At 34.4% G+C, this 25724-nt stretch overlaps 2 protein-coding genes across 2 annotated transcripts in view; one reads left to right on the forward strand and one right to left on the reverse strand.

Moving 5' to 3' along the window:
- Positions 1-3925, forward strand: part of LOC131938086 (diacylglycerol kinase delta) — a 173844-nt gene extending 169919 nt beyond the window's left edge. The window contains exons 30-32 of the mRNA XM_059295982.1: positions 540-753; positions 1517-1656; positions 2674-3925. Coding sequence (XP_059151965.1) covers positions 540-753; positions 1517-1656; positions 2674-2772 — 453 coding nt within the window. The 3' untranslated portion in view covers positions 2773-3925. The remainder of the gene's footprint in view (positions 1-539; positions 754-1516; positions 1657-2673) is intronic.
- A 229-nt stretch (positions 3926-4154) lies between these two features.
- LOC131938087 (uncharacterized) lies at positions 4155-19031 on the reverse strand. Its single transcript, XM_059295983.1, has 9 exons — positions 18933-19031; positions 14474-14537; positions 14244-14376; positions 11358-11497; positions 10834-11109; positions 7470-7613; positions 7006-7143; positions 5341-5510; positions 4155-4593 (listed from the first exon to the last, which is right to left on the reverse strand). Exons 1-9 carry the CDS (start codon positions 18959-18961, stop codon positions 4449-4451), a joined length of 1239 nt encoding a protein of 412 aa, XP_059151966.1. The 5' UTR covers positions 18962-19031; the 3' UTR covers positions 4155-4448.
- Between the last annotated feature and the right edge of the window lie 6693 nt (positions 19032-25724).

Genomic DNA, 25724 nt, shown 5'->3' on the forward strand with positions numbered 1-25724 from the left:
TCTCTGTCTTTGATTTTGTTCTTTGATAATTGTCTCACCTCGCCATCATAACATCACCTTCTCTGTCTTTGATTTTGTTCTTTGATAATTGTCTCACCTCGCCATCATAACATCACCTTCTCTGTCTTTGATTTTGTTCTTTGATAATTGTCTCACCTCGCCATCATAACATCACCTTCTCTGTCTTTGATTTTGTTCTTTGATAATTGTCTCACCTCGCCATCATAACATCACCTTCTCTGTCTTTGATTTTGTTCTTTGATAATTGTCTCACCTCGCCATCATAACATCACCTTCTCTGTCTTTGATTTTGTTCTTTGATAATTGTCTCACCTCGCCATCATAACATCACCTTCTCTGTCTTTGATTTTGTTCTTTGATAATTGTCTCACCTCGCCATCATGGAGGAGGCTATCATCCACGGCCTCTACAAACTATTTTTAGCTCAGTTTGAGGTACCAGTAACTAGTAATAGTATATGGTTATGTATTTTTATGTCTCTGTAAAATTGTGTTAAATTTATCATTAAATATGTATAGCTGTCTCCAAGCCTAGAGGAACGATTAACCACTTCGTTGATAAGCTTAGAAGAAGAAATGAAAAGGATGATTGAGATGATTGGGTTGATGAAGCTAGAGGTCGTGGATGAGATGACTTTGTTAGATCAACACAAGCGTAAACAGGGGAGGTTCAAGCAAGTTTACAGCAAGTTGAAAGGGAGGGGCATTAAGGATAAACAGCGATTGCCACCAGGTGAGTGGAACAAAATCTTTCATCCACCCACACCTGACCCACATTCTACCTGACCCACATTCTACCTGACCCACATACTACCTGACCCACATTCTACCTGACCCACATTCTACCTGACCCACATTCTACCTGACCCACATTCTACCTGACCCACATTCTACCTGACCCACATTCTACCTGACCCACACTCTACCTGACCCACATTCTACCTGACCCACATTCTACCTGACCCACATTCTACCTGACCCACATTCTACCTGACCCACATTCTACCTGACCCACATACTACCTGACCCACATTCTACCTGACCCACATACTACCTGACCCACATTCTACCTGACCCACATTCTACCTGACCCACATTCTACCTGACCCACATCCTACCTGACCCACATTCTACCTGACCCACATTCTACCTGACCAACATTACTATATTATAGACAATTACTATATATATATATATATATATATATATATATATATATATATATATATATATATATATATATATATATATATATATATAAAATTCTCTTCATACGAGACCATGTGAGACACCACCATGTAAACGCAAGCTGCTACTATGAAGTACTGAAAAGTAGAAAATAAAACAACTAAATAGCGGCATATGTTGGTCAGCTCGTATATTATAGTATAGATCTAACCCACAAAATCATCTTTTTGACCTACAAGTTATTTGTTTTAAAAAGAAATTGAGTGAAATCAATGACTGGAACATAAGGTGTATAATCTATTTTCCAGCATTTGAAATCAGGAGCTGGACCCTAGAGGAGGTTGGTCAGTGGCTAGAGAGTTTAGCCCTAGGAGAATATAAAGAAAGTTTCTTTTCTCATGAAATAACTGGTGCTGAACTTTTAAACTTGGAAAGAAGAGACTTAAAGGTATTTCCTTTGCTTTTTTGTCATATGAAGTAGTTAGGTGTTGAACAGGGTTTTTTTTAATGGAATGTTATTTGATGAAAATTATCTGCAGATATTTTTCTGTATATTTAATTTTTCCCTAACTCAAGATTTGCAATAAGCATAACTGAGAAAAGTCAATTATTCTACAGGTCCATTACATATTTAAATAATCATGTAAAATGTTAAAATAAATATTGTTATAAAAATCTATTTGATTATTGTTGGACTTACTGAAGATGTATTTGATGTTTTTAGCATTTTTGGTAACTAAAGCAAAATTTCTTAAAAGCCCAAAACAATTTGTGTTAACATTTTATTATTGAAAATGAAAACAAGAATTTGGTTATGTGTTTTTTTTTCTTTTTTTTTTTCTTTTTTTCTATGAAGTTTTCAGAATATTACTCATGGAGCCAATCAATGTTTGTCTTACAAAAGTGAAATATTACGGTTTATAACTTAGGCTTGTTTAAAATAAATAAAAATGTAGCCTTAAACTGAAAAAATGATTGATTGATTCTAAAAATATTTCTGATTTATTGATGGCAAAATTGAAGAAAAAAACATGATTGCTATCTGTCAACAATAATAAAGGATATTTGTCCATTTTCATTTGATTTTAGTCAGCTCACACTTTTGCTATAGGCTTACAACATCCCTGGCTTCTTGGGCTTACAGACCATGGCCATGATGCGTAGCTTATATCCTTGCTGGCACAATTGTGTTCAAGCCTTCTGAGTCATTGTTGTGTTACTGTGTAAATATCATATTTTAATGTGGGTTTAATGTTTGCAATGTTTGGAGGAATTTATGAAGGTAAAAGAGCATTATTTATAGAAATGAATGTAATGTAAGGATAAAAAAAAATTAATACCCTACTCTAATTTGGTTACAGTTACAGCAATTTGTATGGACGCCCCATAACTGGTGAACTTGAATGATTTATTTTATTTTTAAATAAGTAGCATACCAGATAAAAAGGGTTTCTTTTTTAATCAGGATCTTGGAGTAACAAAAGTGGGTCACCTAAAGCGCATCCAACAAGGTATCAAAGAGCTTCATCACAGAGAAGCAGCTTATGACAGACCCAGTTCATGACATATTTCTCATTTACAACTAAAGAATGATGTCAGCAAAAAAAAAGTCCCTAATTTTCATCAGCTATGAAAATTTTTACTTTTTTAAGAACAAGTAGCCAAGCTCTTTCCAATTTGTCCTCTGTGATGTAATCAACGAAACAACTATGTATGTAAATTTCATGGCTTTAAAATTCTTTTTGCAATTTTGCATGTTTAATTGTATGCTATAATATTTATTGTGATGTCTTGTTTGAATGTGTTCAAAAAATAATTTAAAGAGCTTGTATTTATTAAGTATGGAAATATTTGAAAGGCAGTTAGTTATATTATTTTCAATTGTACTTCTTAGTGTAGGTATAAACAGGGCTTCCATTTGGGTTATTTTATCCTAGCTTTTGTTGTTACCAGATTTTGTCCTCTATCTGAGAATATGTAGATGCATGTACGAATTAAGCCTATGCAACTGTTATCGATTTTTCTTTAAATATTTTATTTTAAAGGTTGTTTTTGCATTAGGCTGTTTTTTTGTTTTTTAGCAGGCTGCAGGACGGCTATGAGTTATATGATAGTATTGATAGGTCTACCCATATGAATTCATATTCCATACTAGATGCAATTATTTACTTCAAAACTGCCGAGCTTTTATATTGTTTCTAAATTCTTCTGTACATTCCATTATTGGATGTGATTTGAATGTGTGCATAATAAGTTTTAAAACCAGCACAACTTTAGCAAAGCCATGACAAATCTAAGCAACTAATCTTTTGCATGATTATGTGAATATTTGCTTTATGAAGAGCTGCAAACTCAGGGCTTCAGACAATTGAAGATGGTGTGTGTGAATGATCAAAAATTATCTGCCACACCCATTTATTTTTACAATATTTTTACCCTAAATTTTTATAATTAATGCACAGATTTATATAAAATAAAATTCTCAATGTGTATTTGTGTTTTTCTTGCATAAAATGTTTAGGACAAATATACAACTTTTTTTTTTCAATTTTTATTACATCCATTTTTTAAGTTTTATGATACTTGAACATTTCATATAACCCTTTGATGTAGACAAAAACTGATCCATAACATTGCCCCCATGCCGAGCCAAGAAAGTTACTATGTAACATGCACACATTTTTAACAACCATACCAAGTTAACTAAAACTAATTTTAGTTGATACCCTAACAAACCTTATATTAAAAAAAAAAAACCATTCATACAACTTGAAAATTACATCATTTAAGAAATGTGTCCAGGCCTGAAATGCCTGAGCTAAATCAAGGTGCATTTTATAAATGCTCTATAGCAGTATTTTTATTTTCAGCACAACAACGTTACAAAGTTGAATTTTTTGTATCAGCACAACACCAAAAAAAAATATGACAATAACTGACAGTAAGAACAAGATGAGAATATTTAATGTACAACTTAAATCTCATTCTCCAAACTTAAGGCAAAATACTTTCATTTGATGCATTACTGACATTTCAAAAATGATACATAACTATGATAATGAACTTTAAAGTGGCTATTTTAAAGTAGGAAAAGAATATATTTTTAAAATTACAAACACACCCCACAAGGCTCTTTTAAACTAACTGAAAACAATTACAGCCCAAGTGAGCTTTTGAAGAATTTGATTTTTCGGCAAAGGGCTTGTTAGGACAGTTCAAATCTTGATGGCTATGTGAGGTTTAAAGTAGATCAGCAACATCCATAGGCATTTCCTCAATGGTAGTATTGTAAAACTGCTCAATGTCTCGCAATGTACGAATATCATCTGATGTAACAAAGTTAATAGCAACTCCCTTGCGTCCAAAACGGCCACCACGTCCAATTCTGGTGGGGAAAAATGTCAGTCATTTCACTATTAGAGAATACAACTTATATTAAACACTAAAAGTGGTGAAGCGCAGAAAAAAGTTTAGGAATTATTTAATATTTAAGGGGGGGGGGGGGGGGAAGGAGAAAATGGAATGATCTACAATTTTTATCTTGAAAAAAAAATACTATTAGCCCTTTAAAAATGATGCAGACATGACTACCCGGGCAATAAAAAGTAGGAATAGTACAAACAAGTGCAATGATGCTATTTTGTTAAACCAAAAATGAATAATTAAAATAAGAAAAAAAAAAAAAGCCTAACAGCAGTACTAGATATGAATATTATGTATGGTTTTAATATAATATTTAATATAATATAATGTATAATTAACCTAATATCGAATTTTAAAAAACCACCAATAAAACCATAACTTCAGCAAACCCTATTAGTTTGAGTTGATACCAATTGATCAAACTATTTTTCTTTGATTAGCCATCTTATAATGAAAAAATTAAAACTATCGAAAACTAATGCCAAAGGGCAGTAACCATTTATCCTAACTTTTTTTCCTTCTTTGTTGAATGTTGTTTAAAGAAAGTATTGTAATTGTCTAGAAAAATTATACCCCCCCCCCCCCCCGCGTATCCTATACAGAATATAAAGGATGTATTGTAATCATTTATAACCCTGCTGTGCCAGCATTGTCATCCTGTTGGAGACAGAACTCGACCCATGACAACTAAACCAAGTTGATAACTGACCTGTGAATGTAGTTTTCTCTATTTGCTGGTAGATCGTAATTGATGACTAGGGACACTTGCTGAACATCAATTCCTCGAGCCAGCAAATCAGTAGTGATGAGGACTCTGCTAGATCCAGATCGAAACTCTCTCATAATCAGGTCTCTTTCATTTTGGTTCATGTCTCCATGCTAAAATAAAAGGTTTATAATGGACTGACAAATAAAAATTTATTTTCAGAGAACTCCATGCTTGATCAGATATAAAGCAGTCTTACTTTGTTATTGTACTGATAGTTTAATATAACTAATATTTTAAAATAAAAGTTTATGTAACTCTAAAAAAAAAAACAATGAAAGTCCAGTCAAATTGAAATTTTAACATTAAGCTAATTTAAACTATAATTATGATCTAGTTGTACTCATTTTCAATTTAGGTCTTATATTCTTAAAGATGTGCATGATAAAAATGTATGTTTTGAACAGCCTAAATCTAGACTAATTGGAATTTTGAAGTTTTAGTTTATTAGATGGAAAATAAAACTGACCAGTTTAGCAGATATTAGAAAGGGTCTAATGTATATTTAATAAACTGGGAGTGATCTCCCCTAAACTGTCTAGAATATTCTTAAATAAAACAGGGGATGGCAACTCCATATATAGACATGATTTTTAATCCATTTTTAATTACTTAAACTTTTTTAAATAGAATAAAATCTAGAAATAAGAATTGCACACCAAGGGACTGCGAAACAAAATTTGTATAATAGTGCAGAATAGTACTAGTACTTTATAAATTCACATGCATTTTTTGAGAAATCGGAAATAGCAAAAATTACTATTTCCGGCAAAAGAAATTACTCAAAATTTTATAGAAGGCAGAGAATTAGATCTTTTACTTACATGTGAAATTTCATTATCTAGATGAAACAGTACTCAAGTTATATGCTTTTGAAAAAATGAAAGTAGAAAAAATTCCACTTCCGGTTAATGGAAATTGCTCAAAAGTTGACAGATCTACCATTTTGATATAATACTTATATATGAAATTTCACCAAACTAGCTGTAACGGTACTAAAGTTATCATTTTCACAGAGACACACACACACATACATAAGGACATGATTGCAAAACTTTTTTCAACTCAGGGATGTGTAAAACAGATTTTTTTTGCACGATTACAAGACTTTCTCTATACTTCGTATATACGAGAAAGTAAAAAAAAAAGAGTTTTGGAATTAATGCTCTTAAAATAATTTGTACTCAAATTATTAAAGTAACCATTTATCAATTATAGTCAAGCTGCATAGTTATCTAAGCCAGCGGTCATGGAGAGTTCACAATAGTTTTTATATCAGTAGGCCTATAGCCTTGATAGGTCATAGAAGGAACATATCCAGGGGTGCCACTCATTTTTTATGTGAATCCTGAAAATCAATTCCAAAATTGTACCAATACTGAAACTAAAATTTGAAATTTTTTAAAACCGTGAAATTTCATAGGGAATTTCAAAATAAAATGGGCTATTATATCACTATTTTTTTGAGACATTTGATTCATATCATGTTCAATATACATTCCTTTATAATGGATTTATTTTCTTTGTAACAAGCTTCAAATAAAAATTAATTTTTAAAGGATTTTGCATACACAAAAAATGTCAAAAAGAATATTTCGGATAACATACCATAGCAGAGACAGTGAAATCTCTGGAACTCATTTTTTCAGTAAGCCAATCCACCTTCCTGCGTGTGTTACAGAAAATAACAGCCTGGGTAATGGTCAATGTCTCATACAGATCACAAAGAGTATCTAATTTCCACTCCTGAAATAAGTTGTAAAGCAAAATAAAAAAAGTTTTAGAAATGAACAAGACTAGATTTTTATCACTTAAGATAGTGGGTAAAAAAATAGGGATTTTCTATTTGAGCAACACTCTCAGAAAATAACACATTCACTCTGTCAAAGAAAGTTTAGACAATGTAGACAATCCTCCTTCCCTGAATAATACAGTAACTGAGTGAAGGGATTCAGATTGGGCGTAAAAAAAAAAGAAGTCTGTAGGTGGAAAATTATTTTCTGGCAGGACGAAACCAAAATTTAGGAAAAGCAAAATGGCTTAGACAAATATTTCTAATTATAGAAATTTACCTCTCTCTCAACTTGCACATAAAACTGACGAATACCCTCAAGAGTAAGCTCTTCCTTTTTCACAAGGATCCTAACTGGATCTCTCATAAAACGCTGAGTTACTTCCAGGACATCACCTGGCATAGTAGCCGACAATAATATCACCTGTAAAATGATTTTTGTATGTTAATATTTTGAAAGTAAATATGGTTCTGCCAAAATTCAAGGAAAAATCTACAAAAAGTAAGTACTTAAGGTTCAATCAGCAATGTAAAAGACATGCTAGTATTAATTAGATTTATTTGTTCAGGCATAGTTACATTACTAATGCACCTGCTCACTGTATAACTCTTATGAATAAGCCAATGCAGTGGGTACTTAAGTGCTGAATCTTTGGGTACTCAGTGATATGTGGGAACTCAATCACACGGCTGACAGCACTGAATGCCAGTATAATGCCACTGATGTGGGTACTCAATAGCACTGCAAGGGTTATTTTTTCAGTATTCAACCCTACTGTATTTATCATGGGGCGAAGGTCTATGCTCAGTATTATTTTCATAGTGACCGTGAAGACCTTTCTTTGGTGGTATCCAGGATACTGGTCCACCACATCACTTTATGTAGTCTTATTTAGTTTATAACTTTTCATAATAATTTTCCAATGTCATTTGAAAGCTAAGTTTGATATATTGTACCCAGCAGCATGATCAATTATTCCAGCATGCTCTTTCTCCATATGCATAGGCAAATTCCACCTGCTGCATGGACCTTGAAGTTCAAAAGTGTACTGTATTGTACATCCTTCAATCATGTATAAGGGACAGTGAAGTTCAAAAGTGTACTGTATCGTACATCCTTTAATCATGTATAATGGACCGTAAAGTTCAAAGGTGTACTATATTGTAAACCCTTCACTAATTTAAAATTATACTTGAAGAAATGACAGCTTAGCAAGGCATCCCATTCAGCTATACCCGCTTGCTGGATGTTGAAAAAAAAAAAAAAAAACCCGACAAAGCATAATGAAAGTAGCTTCCTAAATTATTCTCATATGTGATTTATACTGTAAATATACATAAAAGAGTGAATAATAAAGCTATCAGTATTTTTAGTCGTAAAAGTGTACCACCTATTTAGTAATAATAATCAATGTAAGTAGGCTGAATTCAAGAACTTAAGAAATCTACAAAGCCAGCTAGTCAAGAGGGTGTGACGGCATAAATCCCCTGTTGTGGGATAGACAAAGACTAGTAATGGCCAGAGACATTTTTAACTGTTAGTTTAAGCCAGACACCACACATGTTACGACAGTTTAAAATTTTTTCTACTAGTATGGGTTTAACATTAATTCTGATAGTAACCCCATTTAGGTATCTAACCTACGGTAATCCATTTATTGCGATGTGAAACATGGTACCCCCCATTAAATTTTCACACTACTACGCGGACAGCGGCTATCTTCGAGCGTGTGATAGGAGTTCTGCTGCCCACGTGGCAACGTAAAGTATACGGCAACCAAGCACTCGTGTACACGCTGGTGTAGCGACCTTTATTTTGTTCTACAAATAAGTGGGATAAACGTTTTCTACCAAGTAAAATTTTATGTCAAACTCCATATAAGGGCATGTGCGTAAAAATAATGAATGACACTATTAAACACTGTTTCGTACGCTTTATACTAAGTTGAAACAATGCGTCATGGACATGTCTGTCAGTTTGAAGAATGTACTGTCCATCCCCTTCTCGCCATTCAACCAACGACCTGTTTATAATCTTATTGCGGCATGCTGTGATAGGCTTGACTGTATACGACATGTGTTAATGTGTATGCCCATCTCTCCACATAGAGTTTGCCAGCAACGAATGTAAATACTAGATGGGACAGCTGATAAGCATTCACTTAGGCCCTGTACTTGACCCTATCTACACAGATGTGTTATTCACGGTTGAATGAACATTGGTAATCTATGGCTCATCGGTTCTTCATGCACTATCCAGCGGTGGGGTGGGTGGAGGGGCGTGACTAGCCTCAAGCATTGTACCCAGTGTTGTGTAGTAGGCTATTATCATACGGCAATAAACTTGTGTAAGCTACAATTTAAGTAGGGATAGACTTTGTATTGAAGTGAGAAGACCGGCTAACAAACCAAATTTAATCTAGTTTGATGATAGTTGTTCTGTGAATAACAATTGAATGATAGGATGTGTAAGATATAATAGTCATTAATTCATTACCTGTTGTATACATATTTTCTGCTCACACAGAAAAATCTATCTAAAACTTACAACATAAATCAACGGGTATTTTATTAGCCAAATAATTCTTCCACACATAAAAAGAAGTCCTTTTCTGTTTTCTATAAGAGAAAACGCACAGTCCATTTTTCCACCTTTCTCTTCACTTTTTCTCAACTTTGCATTTTTACTAAAAATTCAACATTCAAATAGCTACAGCTTTGGAACCCTTTGTCATACAAGACTGAAACATTCCACAAGCATTCAGCATTATGCCATCTACAAAACTACGTTTGTACCTTGAGTTTACTACTATACTTTAGAAAATATTGATATTTATGTGGCGCCACCCCCTAAATTTTGCTCATAAATTTACGTAAAAATTTGTATTAAAAATTGAGTACAAGCTATCGCAATGAACAAATGTATAGTTTGGTTTGAGAAATCTTAAATCTTTCATCCGCTTTTAAAATCTCTTATGGGAACAAAGTAATAGCACTTTGAAAAGGTGTTAGTTTTCACACCTTTTAGCTGTGTCCATGGCAACCAGTACTGCTATTGACTGCTATAAATTTAACAACTGTAAACATATGAACTTATTAAACACCCAGAAATGTGTCAACATTTTTTTTAAAAAATCTATCCGTGGTGCCTATCCTTAATTCCAATAAATGGTAGTTGTAAAAAAGGACTTGGATAAAAACTAGTGCATTCAAACTTAAAATAATATATAACAAGTTTTAAGGTCAGTTAAGTAAAAAGCAGAAACGCAATAAATGTCACATCAATGTTGATTAATTCTAGTTTTGCACAGTAGTCAATACTGTGCATGTGCAATTAGAAAGGCTACAAGTGGGAGTCTTGATAAAAATGACATACAATGCAAACCCGGAATCAGTCAATTCAATAATCCTGAAATGTGAAACATCCCAGAACATTGGCACCCCAATTCACGAAATTTAGTTTTATATTGGTACATCTTCACTAATGTGTCAAAACAAAAAGCCAATCAAATTAACTAACTATTTTTGATGAAGTGATTTATCAAAATTACAACAGGATCACTACATATTATAAGACGAAATTTATACACAAAAGGAAAACCAAATTACCAGGTAATCGATCAAACCAAAAAATGTCAACTTACCTGGATCTCAGTAGGCATGAATCTAAAAACATCATAAATTTGATCTTTAAAGCCTCTGGACAACATCTCATCAGCCTCATCGAGCACAAACATCTTGATGTCTTTAGTGTTAAGTGCCCTACGATTGATCATGTCATAAACGCGACCAGGTGTACCAACAACTACATGAGCACCACTTTCTAGCTTGCGCATGTCCTCACGTACCAGGGTACCACCAATACAGGCATGACACTGAGCACCAAGGTAGTCACCCAGAGCCAAAACTACTTTCTGAATCTGAGAAAAAACATAAGCAAGAATTTTAACTAATGAAAATTGGGGTTTGGGGAGTTAGCTTCATTAGACCCATTCACAACCATTGCCATATTTTCATATTTAACATTAGCTCTGCTAAAAAGACTACTTTAGTATTTCTTTATTGCGAGGGGATGTATAGCAACGAACAAATATCAAAATTCTAATAGGGTTATTGCCCAATGCAAAAATAAAACCTCTTGCTGACTATAATTTTTAACATTAGTAACCTGTTGGGCTAACTCTCTTGTTGGTGCCAGCACAAGAGCCTGTGTGTTGCTATTGGATAAATCCAACTTTTCCAAGATGGCAATGGAAAAAGTAGCAGTTTTACCAGTACCAGACTGTGCTTGTGCAATAACATCTCGACCTGAAAGAATTTTATAACCATTTTAATAATGATTAATAATTCATCTGCATAAAAATCCATGATGTTATAAAGAGATTAGTGTAAAAGAATGAGGACTCGTGAAATATTTTGGAAATATTTTGCTGAAAATATGTAACTGAAAAATAGCCTAAAATCCCAGACCAAATATTTGAAAAAAAAAAAAAAAATTCCGAAATATCATGTCTGTGTAATTGGATGCAAGTTTACACATAACTGTTATCACATTAATTACCAAAATCGGCTACAAACATTATTAAATGGTGTGTAGCGTATTATGCAACAAACATTCTTGTCTATTTGATTAACCATGACACTCAACCCCTTTACAGGCCTAAGCACCCAGCTGTCACCCTACTATGTATAGTATAGTATATTTACACATAGTAGCGCAAGCCTCATCCAGGAGTGCCTCCAATTTTTTAAAGTGAATCCTGAAAACCAATCCCCAAATTTTACAAACCCTTAAGTCGCTCGGAATTTTAAAATAGACATTTTACATGGCCTCTTTTTAGACGATTGGCTCACATTATGTTTACGAAATTATGTTATACATAGTCCTTTAGTGGCAATCCCTGTAACAATATTTAATCCAAAATTAATATTTAAAGTTTTGTGTATATAATAAAATGTGTTTAAAATATGTTTAGACCCATCTCTACCCCAACTGTGCTATTCTACAGCCCCTCCCCAGTGTACCTAAACCACAATACCTTGTCTACAAATTTGTTTAGCAGGCCTTGAACTATAAAAGGTGGTCTCAGGGTTCATATAACATTTTGAAAATGAAATTCTAAACCTTTCCAGACTTTTGTTGAAAAATTCCAGACTTTATACATGTGTTTGTGACTAATGTATAGAATGATGCAACATATGTACCCTCATTATAAGTACAAAATAATGACATTTTTTATCTAAGGCATCTATATATATAATTCTCCTCTTCGAGCCGTTAGAAAACAAGCTGCAAACGCTCTCCCTACCTCCCCACCCCTACATGGTTTTAGTGAGCTGTGTTCACTCTAAATGTTTACAAGCAGAGCCAACGATTTTAAACGTAGGGGGGGGGGGGGGGGAGGGGGGTTATGGTCCTTAACGAGCTACTTATAGTGTTTTAAAGAAATATTTTCAATGTCAGCGTTGGTACTGTCGAATTCACAAATTATGAATTATTGAAAATTAGAAACAACTAAATAGCGGCGTATGTTATGCCGCGGGCCGGCTCGTTTGAGATAATGTTTAAATTAAATTCTCTCTAGCCACGCTGACAGAAAATGACTTTTCCAAGGTTATCTACCCCGCTTCCCCCAAGCTTTATATTATTAAAATAATTGACTAACATGAGTAAACCATTGTTTCCAACACTCAACTTGTTCATGATCTAATTGCATTGTCTTCAATTAAATAATTACTATTTAGTCATATAAATTAGGCATAATGGTGAGAGTTAATTACTTAGAAAGCATAATAAAGAGTTTTACTTAAGGCCTGCTATAATCGAGTAGCCTAGACTTACTTACCAGGTCTTAGATCTAGTAAAAAGTGTTTTGGAGACAATATGCTACTTAAAAAGAAAAAATTTAATTATTGGTATCACCCCCCCCCCCCAACAAGACACGGTGGAGGGGTCACCTGTGAGGTCAAACTATTTAAGACATCAGCAAGCCTGTCTAATACTCATAGCATGAACTATATCGCCATAGCATGAACTGTAACGAAACTTGTAATCACCCCCCCCCCAGCCAAACAGTACCAACTATTTTTATCACCCCCCCCCCCCCAGCCAAACAGTACCATCTATGCACTTGTGGTCAAGGTGAGTTCACACAAGTTAAGATATCAGTGACCTAGTTACATGGAGAGGCAGGTTAGTCTAGCCCCAGACGTCAGCATTTGCAAATTTCAACTTTCTTCACAAACGCAATTTGTTAATTCCAAAGTTAATAGGTAGAGGCCAACAATTATCCTAGCTTACAATAAGAGTGAGATCTTAATAATAAAGGGAAAAAAAAACTGCTTCACACGTGATACTAGTATAATCTAAGAAATTTTTTCAGATCTATCACATGTCTATACTTTGGTCACGGTAAGGTTTCTAGGCTATGTAAAAAAGTAGAGGTCGCAATAACCGATATGTTCGAGTGATGACAGGTAGAAAAAGGCTAGTAATGGTTAAAGACACATTCAGTCTTGCAAGATGGTTTCCAACTAAATATTACTGTCTATTGGATAAAGACGACTGCATCAGAACTTAAAAATTTAGTACCAATCTAATTTTCTATCAAGACTTAAGTTTTTCAGTCGTCTAATAAAACAAAAGTAGCGGTGTAAAAATTACCATCTACACATGCGCGAAAGGCTGTAAGGGCCATTAGTGTGTAGGCGTATTAAAACAATCCTCAAGTTTAAAACAGTCTTTATTTTTTTTAAATTAAAACTGCAAACCCAGAAATTTTAAAACTTAAATTTTGCAAATCTGGAAAGTGAAAAAAATAAAATTCTCAAATTTTACATAATTCTTTTGTACAAATAAAGTAGTGTTTTGTTTTCTGGGGTTAGTGCTATTTTTTATATCTATTAGTAAATTACTAAGCTATTTAACCCTTAGCATAATAAATTTGTATCAGTTTTGTGTAGATTGCTTTTTATTTTATTTTTTTAACGCATGCGATTATAGTATAGATTGGTATTTGAAGACAAAAGACTAAAAATGAAAAGAAAAATATACCTCCAATGCATGGCAAAATAGCTCTCTGTTGGATAGCAGAAGGCTTTTCAAATCCGTATGCATAAATACCCCTGAGCAAATCTTCCCTGAGGTTCATGTCATCAAAAGCATCCACGACTGCATCGTAGTTGCTCTATCAATTAGCAAGAGTAGTTAATAAAAGATCAAAAACGTGAATAGAAAATATATAAGAAATTGCATATATAAGAATACATAAATGAACCATATACCTCGATGACACCATCAGCCTCAGGGATGTACTCTTCAGCGGGTCCCTTGGTTTGAGACCTGTCTCTGGAATAGTAAACAAAAAACTTAATGAAAACAAATTCTTAAAATTTAGAATAGGGCTGACAAAAAACATTTTAGTGTTCAGCATTGTCTTGAGGCTCACAATGAACAGGCAGTAAATTAGCTTTTTGTATACTGAATGGTGTACTTAAATGTGTAATATGTTTTATATGCTTTTACCCAATATTAAACATTATGACCAAAAGCTGAGAAACTTTTCTGCACTTGAAAATCACTGGCATGATACACCCCTCCCCAAACAACACTGGATGGAGATGGAGACTTTACTTAGCATGTTCCCCAAAGTAGTTTCCAACAAGTGTGCGGGGTCTTGGTGAGTTCACACAAACTTATTAAAATCAGTGGCTAATTACAAGTAGTGTAGGATGTGTTATTCCACCAATGTTCCAAAATTAAATGGAAAGCAGAGGGCAGAAAATTTAGATTGTTAAGTTATACCTATATTACCATAGTTATTTTTTCTACTTTTCAGTAATTCATAATTTGTGAATTCGACAGTACCAATGCTGCCACTGACAATATTTGCTTTAAAACACTAAAATCCTCCTTTCCCCCTACCCTCCTCTTAGTTACCTCCCCTAAGTTTAAAATAGTTTCAAACTAAATTATCTGCCCCTAATAGCCGCCACTAAACCCGTCTCTACAATTGTAAACATTTAACGTGAACCACAGCTCACCAGACAATGTGTGGATGGGGGTGGTAGCGATATACCTAGAGAGGAAGAGTGGACTGCTAGGCGCGTTTACAGCTTGGAGTTTTCTAGGGTCTCCAAGAAGAGAATTACATGTATAGATACTATTTATTTACCCATTGAAAACAAAGTCACGACATCAGAAAAGGAAGTAGTGTTTATAGCTTTTGGTATAACTTAGTATAAGCCGCCATTTGGTACAAAAATGACATAAAAAACAGTCATAAATCTAGCCAAATGATTGTATTCTTGCGCTGCACTTTTTTCCGCGCCTCATTTTCACCAAAAAAAATTATAATAAAATGGCATTATTGATCATTTTCACCAACACATCTCAAAAACGCCCTAAATTATTACCAGCTAATTGTAGGCCAAATGTGTGTAAAATTAATGCTTTAGAGTTTATTATGGAAGCGATATTATTAATTTGAAAGACAAGAATACATAGAACTACTTTCACTTAGGCGCTGCCTAAGAAATTCGGCCAAACGTACATCTGACAATTCTTAGGCAGGCCTAAATAACAGACTTAAAATGAAATAGAAATAGTTCCGATTTCTATAATTGACGATGGATTTGTATTCATAAGTTTTATTCCTCTGCCAAGCAGTGAAAGCAAAACTGGACGCCATTTTTGTTAGTGCATTAGCCGTGAGATGGCACGAAAACAACAACCCGGACTAGTATGTACTAGTATTGCTAGGGTTATATTGCTATTTCAGTTACGCCTGCTTCCACCCCTTACCATGTTTACACTATACCCATTCAAGGAAGCTACTATTTGTCTGTATCGTCGTCCCTATACTTGTGTCGCTTGTCTGGTCGAATAATAGTCGTTGTGTTTATGAGGCTAGCGGTCAGACCCTTTAGGGTTCAGAGGTCACGCCAGCCCGCGTCTTCCGTGTCACATGCTATGATAGTGGTCTGCCAAGAAAGCTCTATTTTTGTAGAGCTGATTGGTAGAATCGGTTACACGTCTGACTTGAGGCATGGAAGGCGAGGCGATTCGGTGCCGTGTGGAATGGTAGGTTCGGAACCCGTCGGGTCTGTCTGTTCTGTCTTTACTTGGACTATATTCTGTACCTTTGTCTACCCTTGGCGTTGAAATATCACTTTATGTTTATATTGCTAATGGATTAAATATGGATGTCTATCATTCAGTGGTCAAGTTTAAATTTAAAATTGGGTAAATTTTAGAATAAGTAAGAAAATCTACTATGTACTGGCTTTACAGTTACAAGGACTAGATCTAGGTTTCTGTCAGATTTATTTTTAGTTTTGGATATTATCAACATTACGGGTACCTATTTTGTTCAATAATCATGTAGGGCCTAAGGTCTTAAATTGTAGGCTACATAGAATTTATAATAAATAGGGCCTAGGCCTATGTCTGATATATCCTTAATCAACAATGCATAGTTTGCATAGCTTAAAAGTTTTATTATGAACAAGATGTTTTGGTATTTTAGGTAAGTAAAATAGCCAATGTTGTCGCAATTGCCATGACATCATGCTAAGAATAGAGAAAAGAAACCAACGTTTCACCGTAGCTGTTTGACCTTTTTTTATGGTAAAAAAGAGTTTCGCATTTTAAGCAGTAATAAGGTCATTTTGTTTTTGTTTGTTTTCTCTGCCACTCAGGGAACTAAACCTGATTGGTAGAATCGGTTACACGTCTGACTTGAGGCATGGAAGGCGAGGCGATTCGGTGCCGTGTGGAATGGTAGGTTCGGAACCCGTCGGGTCTGTCTGTTCTGTCTTTACTTGGACTATATTCTGTACCTTTGTCTACCCTTGGCGTTGAAATATCACTTTATGTTTATATTGCTATTTCAGTTACAACGCCTGCTTCCACCCCTTACCATGTTTACACTATACCCATTCAAGGAAGCTACTATTTGTCTAAACCATTGAATTGGTCTCAAATTGTAAGTGAAATGGTTTGTAATGATAGTAGATCTAGAATTTAAATGGTAAGTGACAGAAAATTTTAATTAAAAATTTAATGAGAAAGTCTAGGCCTAATAGAGTGAAGTTCCACGCGCAGTTAAAACACTGGTGCAGCCATCACCTGTTTATCGTTTTGTATAATATTTGTTTGAATTCTTTTACGAAACTACCGATATCTGCTATACACATGTCCATTTCTAAACATATCCAGGTCAAATTCTTTTGTTTTTTACCTTCTGGAAGAGTTAAAAATTTTAAGTTATGAGGTATGACGTCGTAGGCGATTCTAGTTCCCCCTATGAAAACACTAGGTCCCAGATGAGACGAATAAAACCAACCAATCAAAGCTATTTATAACTAGGTTAACTATTAATAGCTTCTACAATATGTGCGGGACACTGTACATACGAAAGATAAAGCTAACAAAGCAAACTGAGAGGTGAATAGTGGTGGCCGCAGCTTGGGTAACGATTAAGGTGGTTTCACCTCGCTGCGTAACCAACGACTTGAGCTAGACTAGACTAGCCTAGATGCTCTATATTTCAAGCTAAGTCTAGAATCTATATAATTTCGAATTTTTTACTGTTCTAAATTATTTCGGTCATCTACTTCTAAATCTAGTTTGGGACCCTACCTCCAAGCATATCTAAGCAAATGTTACGTTATGTCTTGTTAGTGATCGTTACGTCCTTTATAATTATTATAGTAGCGTTCCTTGAGTCATCACTGGGTCAACCTTTAGGCCTAATGTGTCGTTAATAAATTTAATGAACGTGTTTTGTAATCTTTAAATTAATAATACAATCAACACGTTTAAAAGCGTAAAATATTTATTTTAGTAATTAAAATTGGATTAAAACGTATAAATTACGATCGTCACGCCAGCCGGTTCAAGTGGCTGCAGGAAAAAAAAATAGGCCGATGCTAGCCGGAAAAAGATATGCATGCACAATGGAGAGAAACTACGACTTGCCATCGCAGCGATGTTATCGATGGTACTGCACTTGCGTGTCTTTACAACTGCAGAACCCTCACGGCTAACACCAACCCTAATCCTATCCCTAGGTCACTGCGCATGCGCAGAGCTATCTTTTGCAGACTAGTCTAAGTGGAGACGGGGAGAAAAATCTTCCGAGTAGTCATTTCGAAAAAAATAAAAAAAGTAGCACTTCACTAAAACATGAATATCTCAAATTCTATGCGTCTGCTTAGGAAATATAAAATGATTTATACATCTTTTTATAGTAGAATGGCAGAGGAATAATAAAGACTAGTACTTTGGGTATGTTTCTGTGAGAAACGGTTACAAAATAGAATCTAGACTAGCACCCGATGAAAGTCGGGAGTTCGGACTATGTGTGATCGGCTGTGGAACTTCACTCTAGACTCTAGAAAATCAAGATTATTCTAAATCTAGATCTCTATATCTACTAGATCTAGAAATTGATGTCTAGATATAGAATCAAATCTAAAAATACGAATCTAGATATCTAGGAATAACTAGACTAGATCTGGATCTGAAACACGTGTTGTCTTAATTCCGCCATGAAACCATAACTAAGGCAATCTTGAACAAGGCAGACATGACATGAGTATTTTGGCAGCCGGGAAGGGAGAAGTAAGATTTCAAATGAGGAGAACATGGTTACAAAGCATACATGAAACAAAAATACGTCTGTGTTATTTTTTAAACAATTTACTATTTTATAGTCAAGCTTTTTTAGTTTAATCTTACCGATCTTGTTCAGTAGAGTTATATGACATGTTCTCCAATCTATGTATTTGGTGAAAAGATAGATTAAGTAGTTCTAATGGACCGGATCAGGATGCGCGTTAATACATTCTAGTTACAATTAATGTTATCCCCTTTCTTCTTTAGATTTTGAATACAATCAAACAATCATTAACCTTTTACAACAATTGCCTTTTCATTGACATGGAATAATATCATAAAAGTTTTACGAAAATAGAACTAAGATGAGAATTATTTTTCGGAAGTACTCCAGTAAAATTGGGTGAAATTCGCCCTTGGCCATAAGTTCCCTGACGTCATCGTTATATTAAAAGTTGTGCAGACCATTCCATTTTTTTTTTTTTAAGATAAATAGATTCTGAGTCTTCGGTTAAAATGTAAACTGAAATTAAACTGGAGCTTAACATTATACTTCGATGTCTCCGTATTATAGCCCCCTAATTCAATTGAATTCAGTCATTTATTACATAAACACAGGTTTATTTAACATTTTTTCCTAAGACCGCAGTCAAAATCATCTTTAATACTTAGATCTAATAGGCTTATAGATTCTTATACCTAGAATCTAGATCTAGATTTAGTCGTCAGATTAAATTCAGTAGAGGCACAGCCGTTAGATTAGATCTAAGCAGCATTTCTTCAAGGCACAATATATATATAGATCTAGATATATATATATATATATATATATATATATATATATATATATATATATATATATATATCAGTGGCGGATTAAGGGGGGTGCTGAAAAGGCTGCAGCCAGGGGCCCCCGAATTTTAGGGGCCCCCAAATTTCGATTTCTCAACTATAGCAAATATTACTTTATCATTGATTTTTTTAATAGCTTAGTTAAATTATTTTTTTAATGTCAGAAGTATGAGTTAAAATTTCACCAAGTATTAACAAGCATCACTTAATAATAGCTTTATCAGGGAATGTGCCGAGACAAGCGAGATCCATCGGATACTCTCTGATCTTTAATGTTTAATTTTGCCTTATTTAACCAGCAGTCCCTCTACTTGACATCGTTACCGATAGAAAATCTTTTGAAAACCATTTAAAAACACGTAGTGTCGAGGCTGAGGGAGGGTGGGGGTATTTGTATGAGGGGTTGTTTGCGTATTGTCATAGCGTAGATTTATAAAAATAAAACTAGACTGGTAGAGACTAATAAAGACGTGTAAAGTTGACGGTAGACGATTTGTTTCGAGAATATGTGTTACATGGGTGTTAAATTTGGGGAAAAAAAATTCATAAAAAACGTTTTAATAACAAGCTTTTATGTAATGATGCACTAAAAAGTAGAAAATAAATTATAGACTACTATTTAAATAACTATAAAGAAAAGCGTGGGTCACTTTAGTATCTATTGGATACCTTTACTAATGTTAAGGAAGACACCCACGCTTTTCTTTATAGTTATTTAAATAGTAGTCTATAATTTATTTTCTACTTTTTAGTGCATCATTACATAAAAGCTTGTTATTAAAACGTTTTTTATGAATTTTTTTTTCAGTACTTTACATGTTTTATCTACAATAGAGTTACATGACTAAAAACCATTGCGCGCCTACTGAATATCACGTTCAGTAGGCGCGCAATGGTTTTTGAACGCAGCCATTACGTGGTCGTGATGGCGCAGCTATTGATGACGCGTGTGGTGTGGTTGGCTAGACATGCCTACTAATTCGGTCCAAATTTTAATTAATTCATAAAAAATCAATTAGGCATCCAATTAAGTCAAATTTAGTTTCAGATTGCATTGTCTTCATGTCTTGACCCACGTGCCAACTGTGAATCGTGTCGGTCAAGTAGAACTGTCCGAATTTTCACTCCTGCGTTTCCGTCTAGACAGACTGACGACAGACTGACGACAGACTGACGAGGAAGTGAGTTAAATAAAAGCTTGTAAAAACGCCCCAGTTGTAGGAAGGGTCTGACATAGCGAAGTGGATGGTTAGACACGGACCGATGTAGAAGTGTTTTTTTTAAGTATTGACCTTTTGACCGAGTGGCTTAGAGATAAAAAAAAAATGCGAAACATCTTTAGTTCAATGCACATTCTCACCCGTATTAATTGCACTATGGGAATTGCCAAACAGGTCAAGAGAGAAGAAGCCTATAAATAAAGGCGTTACCGCTGTCCCGCACGGTAATACAAAACCGGATGAGACTCGATTGCAGGGCATGGCATCTACCCCCCCCCCCTCACACACACCCGACATGTCCCCCAACCTTCTCCCCGCCCCGAAGTTTCACCCATTAAAACATTTGAGTTGTGAATTCCTTGGAATTTAGCCATAGTCAATTTTTTCGTCTTGATACGTAAAAAATGTTTAAGGGTGGAGGCTCCGGTAAAAAAAAAACTTTTTTAATACTCGTTAGAAAACAATTATTTCTTTACAGCTTTATTAAGATACATGCGCATATGCATTTCCACTAAACAATGGTGGAAAAATATTGGTAACTATGATAAGGGCGGCCATCTTGAAAAATTAACCTCCTCATAGGTTTTCCACCATTCATAAAATATTATATTTTATTAATAAATAAATAATGGTTACTTTAAATGCTCTTATATCTCAATGTATTTTAACATTACATTAAATGTTACATTTTTTTTGTCTATGCAATGGCTTCTGTTAACCTTTTGTTTACTCCATTCGACCTTTATTTCTGGGAAGGCCTCTGTTTGTGATATGTCATTATATAAACTACATGTGATGATGTATATATATATATATATATATATATATATATATATATATATTTATATATATATATATATATATATATATATATATATATATATATATATATATATATATATATATATATATATATATATATATATAGAGAGAGAGAGAGAGAGAGAGAGAGAGAGAGAGAGAGAGAGAGAGAGAGTTAAGGGGGCCCCGGGAAAAGTTTCAGCCAGGGGCCCCGCTGAAGCTTAATCCGCCCCTGATATATATATATATATATATATATATATATATATATATATATATATATATATATATATATCTAATATATAAAGCTCAGTTCTGTATGTAAAGCATATGTTTGTCGTTGGTCTTGGATGGATTTAAGTGTTAGACAATTATCGTGCGCATTTGTCTAAAATTATGAGTTAAAAAATTACTATTGAAAGTTTTGGGAAATAATTTTCATTTTTCAAATTATAGTAATAATTGTCGGCATGTTCATTAAACACAAGTTTTAAAAAAATATCTTTTACAAAAATTCTAATTATGTCTTTATTTAGTCCTATAGCACTTACTTCCCTTTGATAAATTAGGAAAATACAATTACTTCCCTTTATAAAACCATTGCATTAGTGGAAAATAATTTACTTTTTATTACTTTGTTTTGGTGTTGGGAAAAAAATAATTACATAATTAGCAGGGATTGATCAAGCGCAAATGTTGTAGGTATTTTACGGATACGCTTGGAGTATTAAAATTGTTCATTAAATTGAAACAGGCGCGTTCGTTTAAGTGAGTGCAAAAGACTATGAATAAGTTGGGGTACTATAGTCGTTCATTAAGCTAAAACAGGTGATTCCGCCCCGGGCGTTTATGTTCGCGTTAGTGTTTTCTTTGTGTTTAGGTGGGTTTGCGTTAGTGGTTGCGTTTTGATTTGGTTCGATTTTTGTTCTTTCTTTTTTCGTTTTTGTTTGTGTTTTTTTGTTTGGGTTTGTATTTGTGTTTTTGGTTGGTTTTGCGTTTGGATTTGGTTTGTTTTCGTTTGCTTTTTCGTTGTTTTTTTTTGTTGGTATTGGTGTTTGTGGTTGGGTTTGTTGTTAGGTTTTTGGTTTCGTTTGCTTTTTTTTTGTTTTTTCTTTATGTTTGTATTTGTGTTTGTGGTTGTGGTTGGGTTTGTTGTTAGGTTTTTGTTTTCGTTTGTATTTGTAATTGTGTTAGCGTTATGTTTGCGTTTTGTTGTTTTGGTTGGTTGTGGTTTGGGTGGGCAATGCCGGGTTTATGATGATTACTAAACACACAGGTAATGGTCTTTAACAGAAAGGTTTTTTCACAGAAGCCAGAGCAGGGCCTGGCCGGGACGGCTAGTATATATATAAATTCATAAAAAAAGTTTTAATAACAAGCTTTTATGTAATAATGCACTAAAAAGTAGAAAAAAAATTATAGACTTCTATTTAAATAACTATAAAGAAAAGCGTGGGTATCTTCCTTAACATTAGTAAAGGTATCCAATAGATACTAAAGTGACCCACGCTTTTCTTTATAGTTATTTAAATAGTAGTCTATAATTTATTTTCTACTTTTTAGTGCATTATTACATAAAAGCTTGTTATTAAAACGTTTTTTATGAAAAAATTTTTCAGTACTTTACATGTTTTATTTACAATAGAGTTACATGACTAAAAACCATTGCGCGCCTACTGAACGTGATGGCGCGCCTACTGAAGGTGATGGCGCAGCTATTGAACGTGATGAAGCGTGTGGTGTGGTTGGATAGACATGCCTATTGATTCGGTCCAAATTTTAATTAATTCATAAGAAATTAATTAGGCATCCATTTAAGTCAAATTTAATTTCAGATTGCATTGTCTTCATGTCTTGACCCACGTGCCAAATGTGAATCGTATCGGTCAAGTAGAACTGTCCGAATTTTCACTCCTGCGTTTCTATCTAGACTGACGACTGACGACAGACAGAGGAAGTGAGTTAAATAAAAGCTTGTAAAAAAATTTCATAAAAAACGTTTTAATAACAAGCTTTTATGTAATGATGCACTAAAAAGTAGAAAATAAATTATACACTACTATTTAAATTACTATAAAGAAAAGCGTGGGTCACTTTAGTACTTTAGTACCTATTGGATACCTTTACTAATATTTGAGAAGAGACCCACGCTTTTCTTTATAGTAATTTAAATAGTAGTGTATAATTTATTTTCTACTTTTTAGTGCATCATTACATAAAAGCTTGTTATTAAAACGTTTTTTATGAAAAAAAATTTCAGTACTTTACATGTTTTATTTACAATAGTGTTACATGACTAAAAACCATTGCGCGTCTATTGAACGTGATGGAGCGCCTACTGAAGGTGATGGCGCAGCTATTGAACGTGATGACGCGTGTGGTGTGGTTGGAAAGACATGCCTACTAATTCGGTCCAAATTTTAATTGATTCATAAAAAATTAATTAGGCATCCAATTAAGTCAAATTTAGATTCAGATTGCATTGTCTTCATGTCTTGACCCACGTGCCAACTGTGAATCGTATCGGTCAAGTAGAACTGTCCGAATTTTCACTCCTGCGTTTCCGTCTAGACTGACGACAGACTGTCGACAGACTGTCGACAGAGGAAGTGAGTTAAATAAAAGCTTGTAAAAAGCAATGTATGTGTGTCTGTGTGTGTGTCCTTTATGCATTACTACACCTCTCATCACATCGCCGTGAAACTTTGGGAAGTTGTTGAGAATATTCCTGGGGAGGTTTCTGCGAAAAAAAATTTCACATTCGCAGGGGTGGCGCCCCGGCAGGGCGCGATTTGTTTTTCTCGATATACCGTCTATAAAAATAAAAGTCGATTTTGGTTTGGCATCGTTCATCCGATAGCCATGAGACTTTGGGGAGTTCATTATACCACTCTAGGGAAGGGTTCTGTAAAAAAATAATGTTTAATTTCGCAAAGGCGGCGCCACGGGAGGGTCAGATTTGTCTCTATATACGGTATATAAAATAATAAAAGTGAATTGCAGTGACACCGTTCATCCGATAGGCATGAGACTTTGGGGAGTTCATCATAAAACTCTAGGGAAGGGTTCTGTAAAAAATCATTTTTAATTTCGCAAGGGCGGCGCCACGGGAGGGTGCGATTTTTCTCTATATACGGTATATTTTAAAAATAGTCGATTTTGGTGTGACACCGTTATCCGAAAGCCATGAGACTTTGGGGGAGTTGATTAGAACAATTCAGGAAAGGGTTCTGTAAAAAAAATCCTTTTTTAATTTCGCAAGGGCGGCGCCACGGGAGGCTGCAATTTTTCTCTATATACGGTTTATAAAAATAAAAGTCTATTTCGGTTTCACATCGTTCATCCGTGTACCATGAAACTTTGGGGAGATGATTAGATCACTCAATGGTAGGGTTCTGCAAAAAAATATTGTTTAATATCGCAAGGGGGGGGGAGCGATTTTTTTTTCTCTATACACGGTATATAAAAAATAAAACTCGGATGCGGTTCATCCGAGTGCCATGAAACTTTAGGAAGTAGATGAGAATACTCCCGAGAATATTTCTACGAAAAAGAAAACTAAAGTTTCTTATGGGCGGCGCCATATAGGGTAAAACTTTCGTCAATACACGGTTTGGCGCCCAGAGTTTTAGAGCGACTATGTTGGCACTTGGCACCCGTTAATCGAGCGCCCTGCATAGCGAGTAAGGGGTACTGCTATACTCAGCGGTAAAACTACAACAGTCTTCTAAAAATAACTTTGTAACTCGAGGAAATGCTTCTGTACAGTTTCGTCACCTGGCGAAAGATGAAAAAATAACTTTTTGAATATGAGGAGCCTACTGTAGAGTTTCGTCACTTTGCGAATGATGCAATAAGCATCTACTATTAGACAATCCAGTCAGAAATTGAGATTGAGCATCTAATAATAGACCATTAGTAACGCTAGCATATTGCATCAGTCACACTGATGTTTAAAACATGTCAAATACTTTTTTACGTGTTAAAGAAAAAAAGCCTGTTCATTTGTGGCACTTTAGCGAATGATGAAATCTGCATCATT

This window comes from Physella acuta, unplaced genomic scaffold (genome assembly GCF_028476545.2).
Source record: "Physella acuta isolate Inbredline_101_S28 unplaced genomic scaffold, ASM2847654v3 ptg000233l, whole genome shotgun sequence".
Lineage (NCBI taxonomy): Eukaryota > Metazoa > Mollusca > Gastropoda > Physidae > Physella > Physella acuta.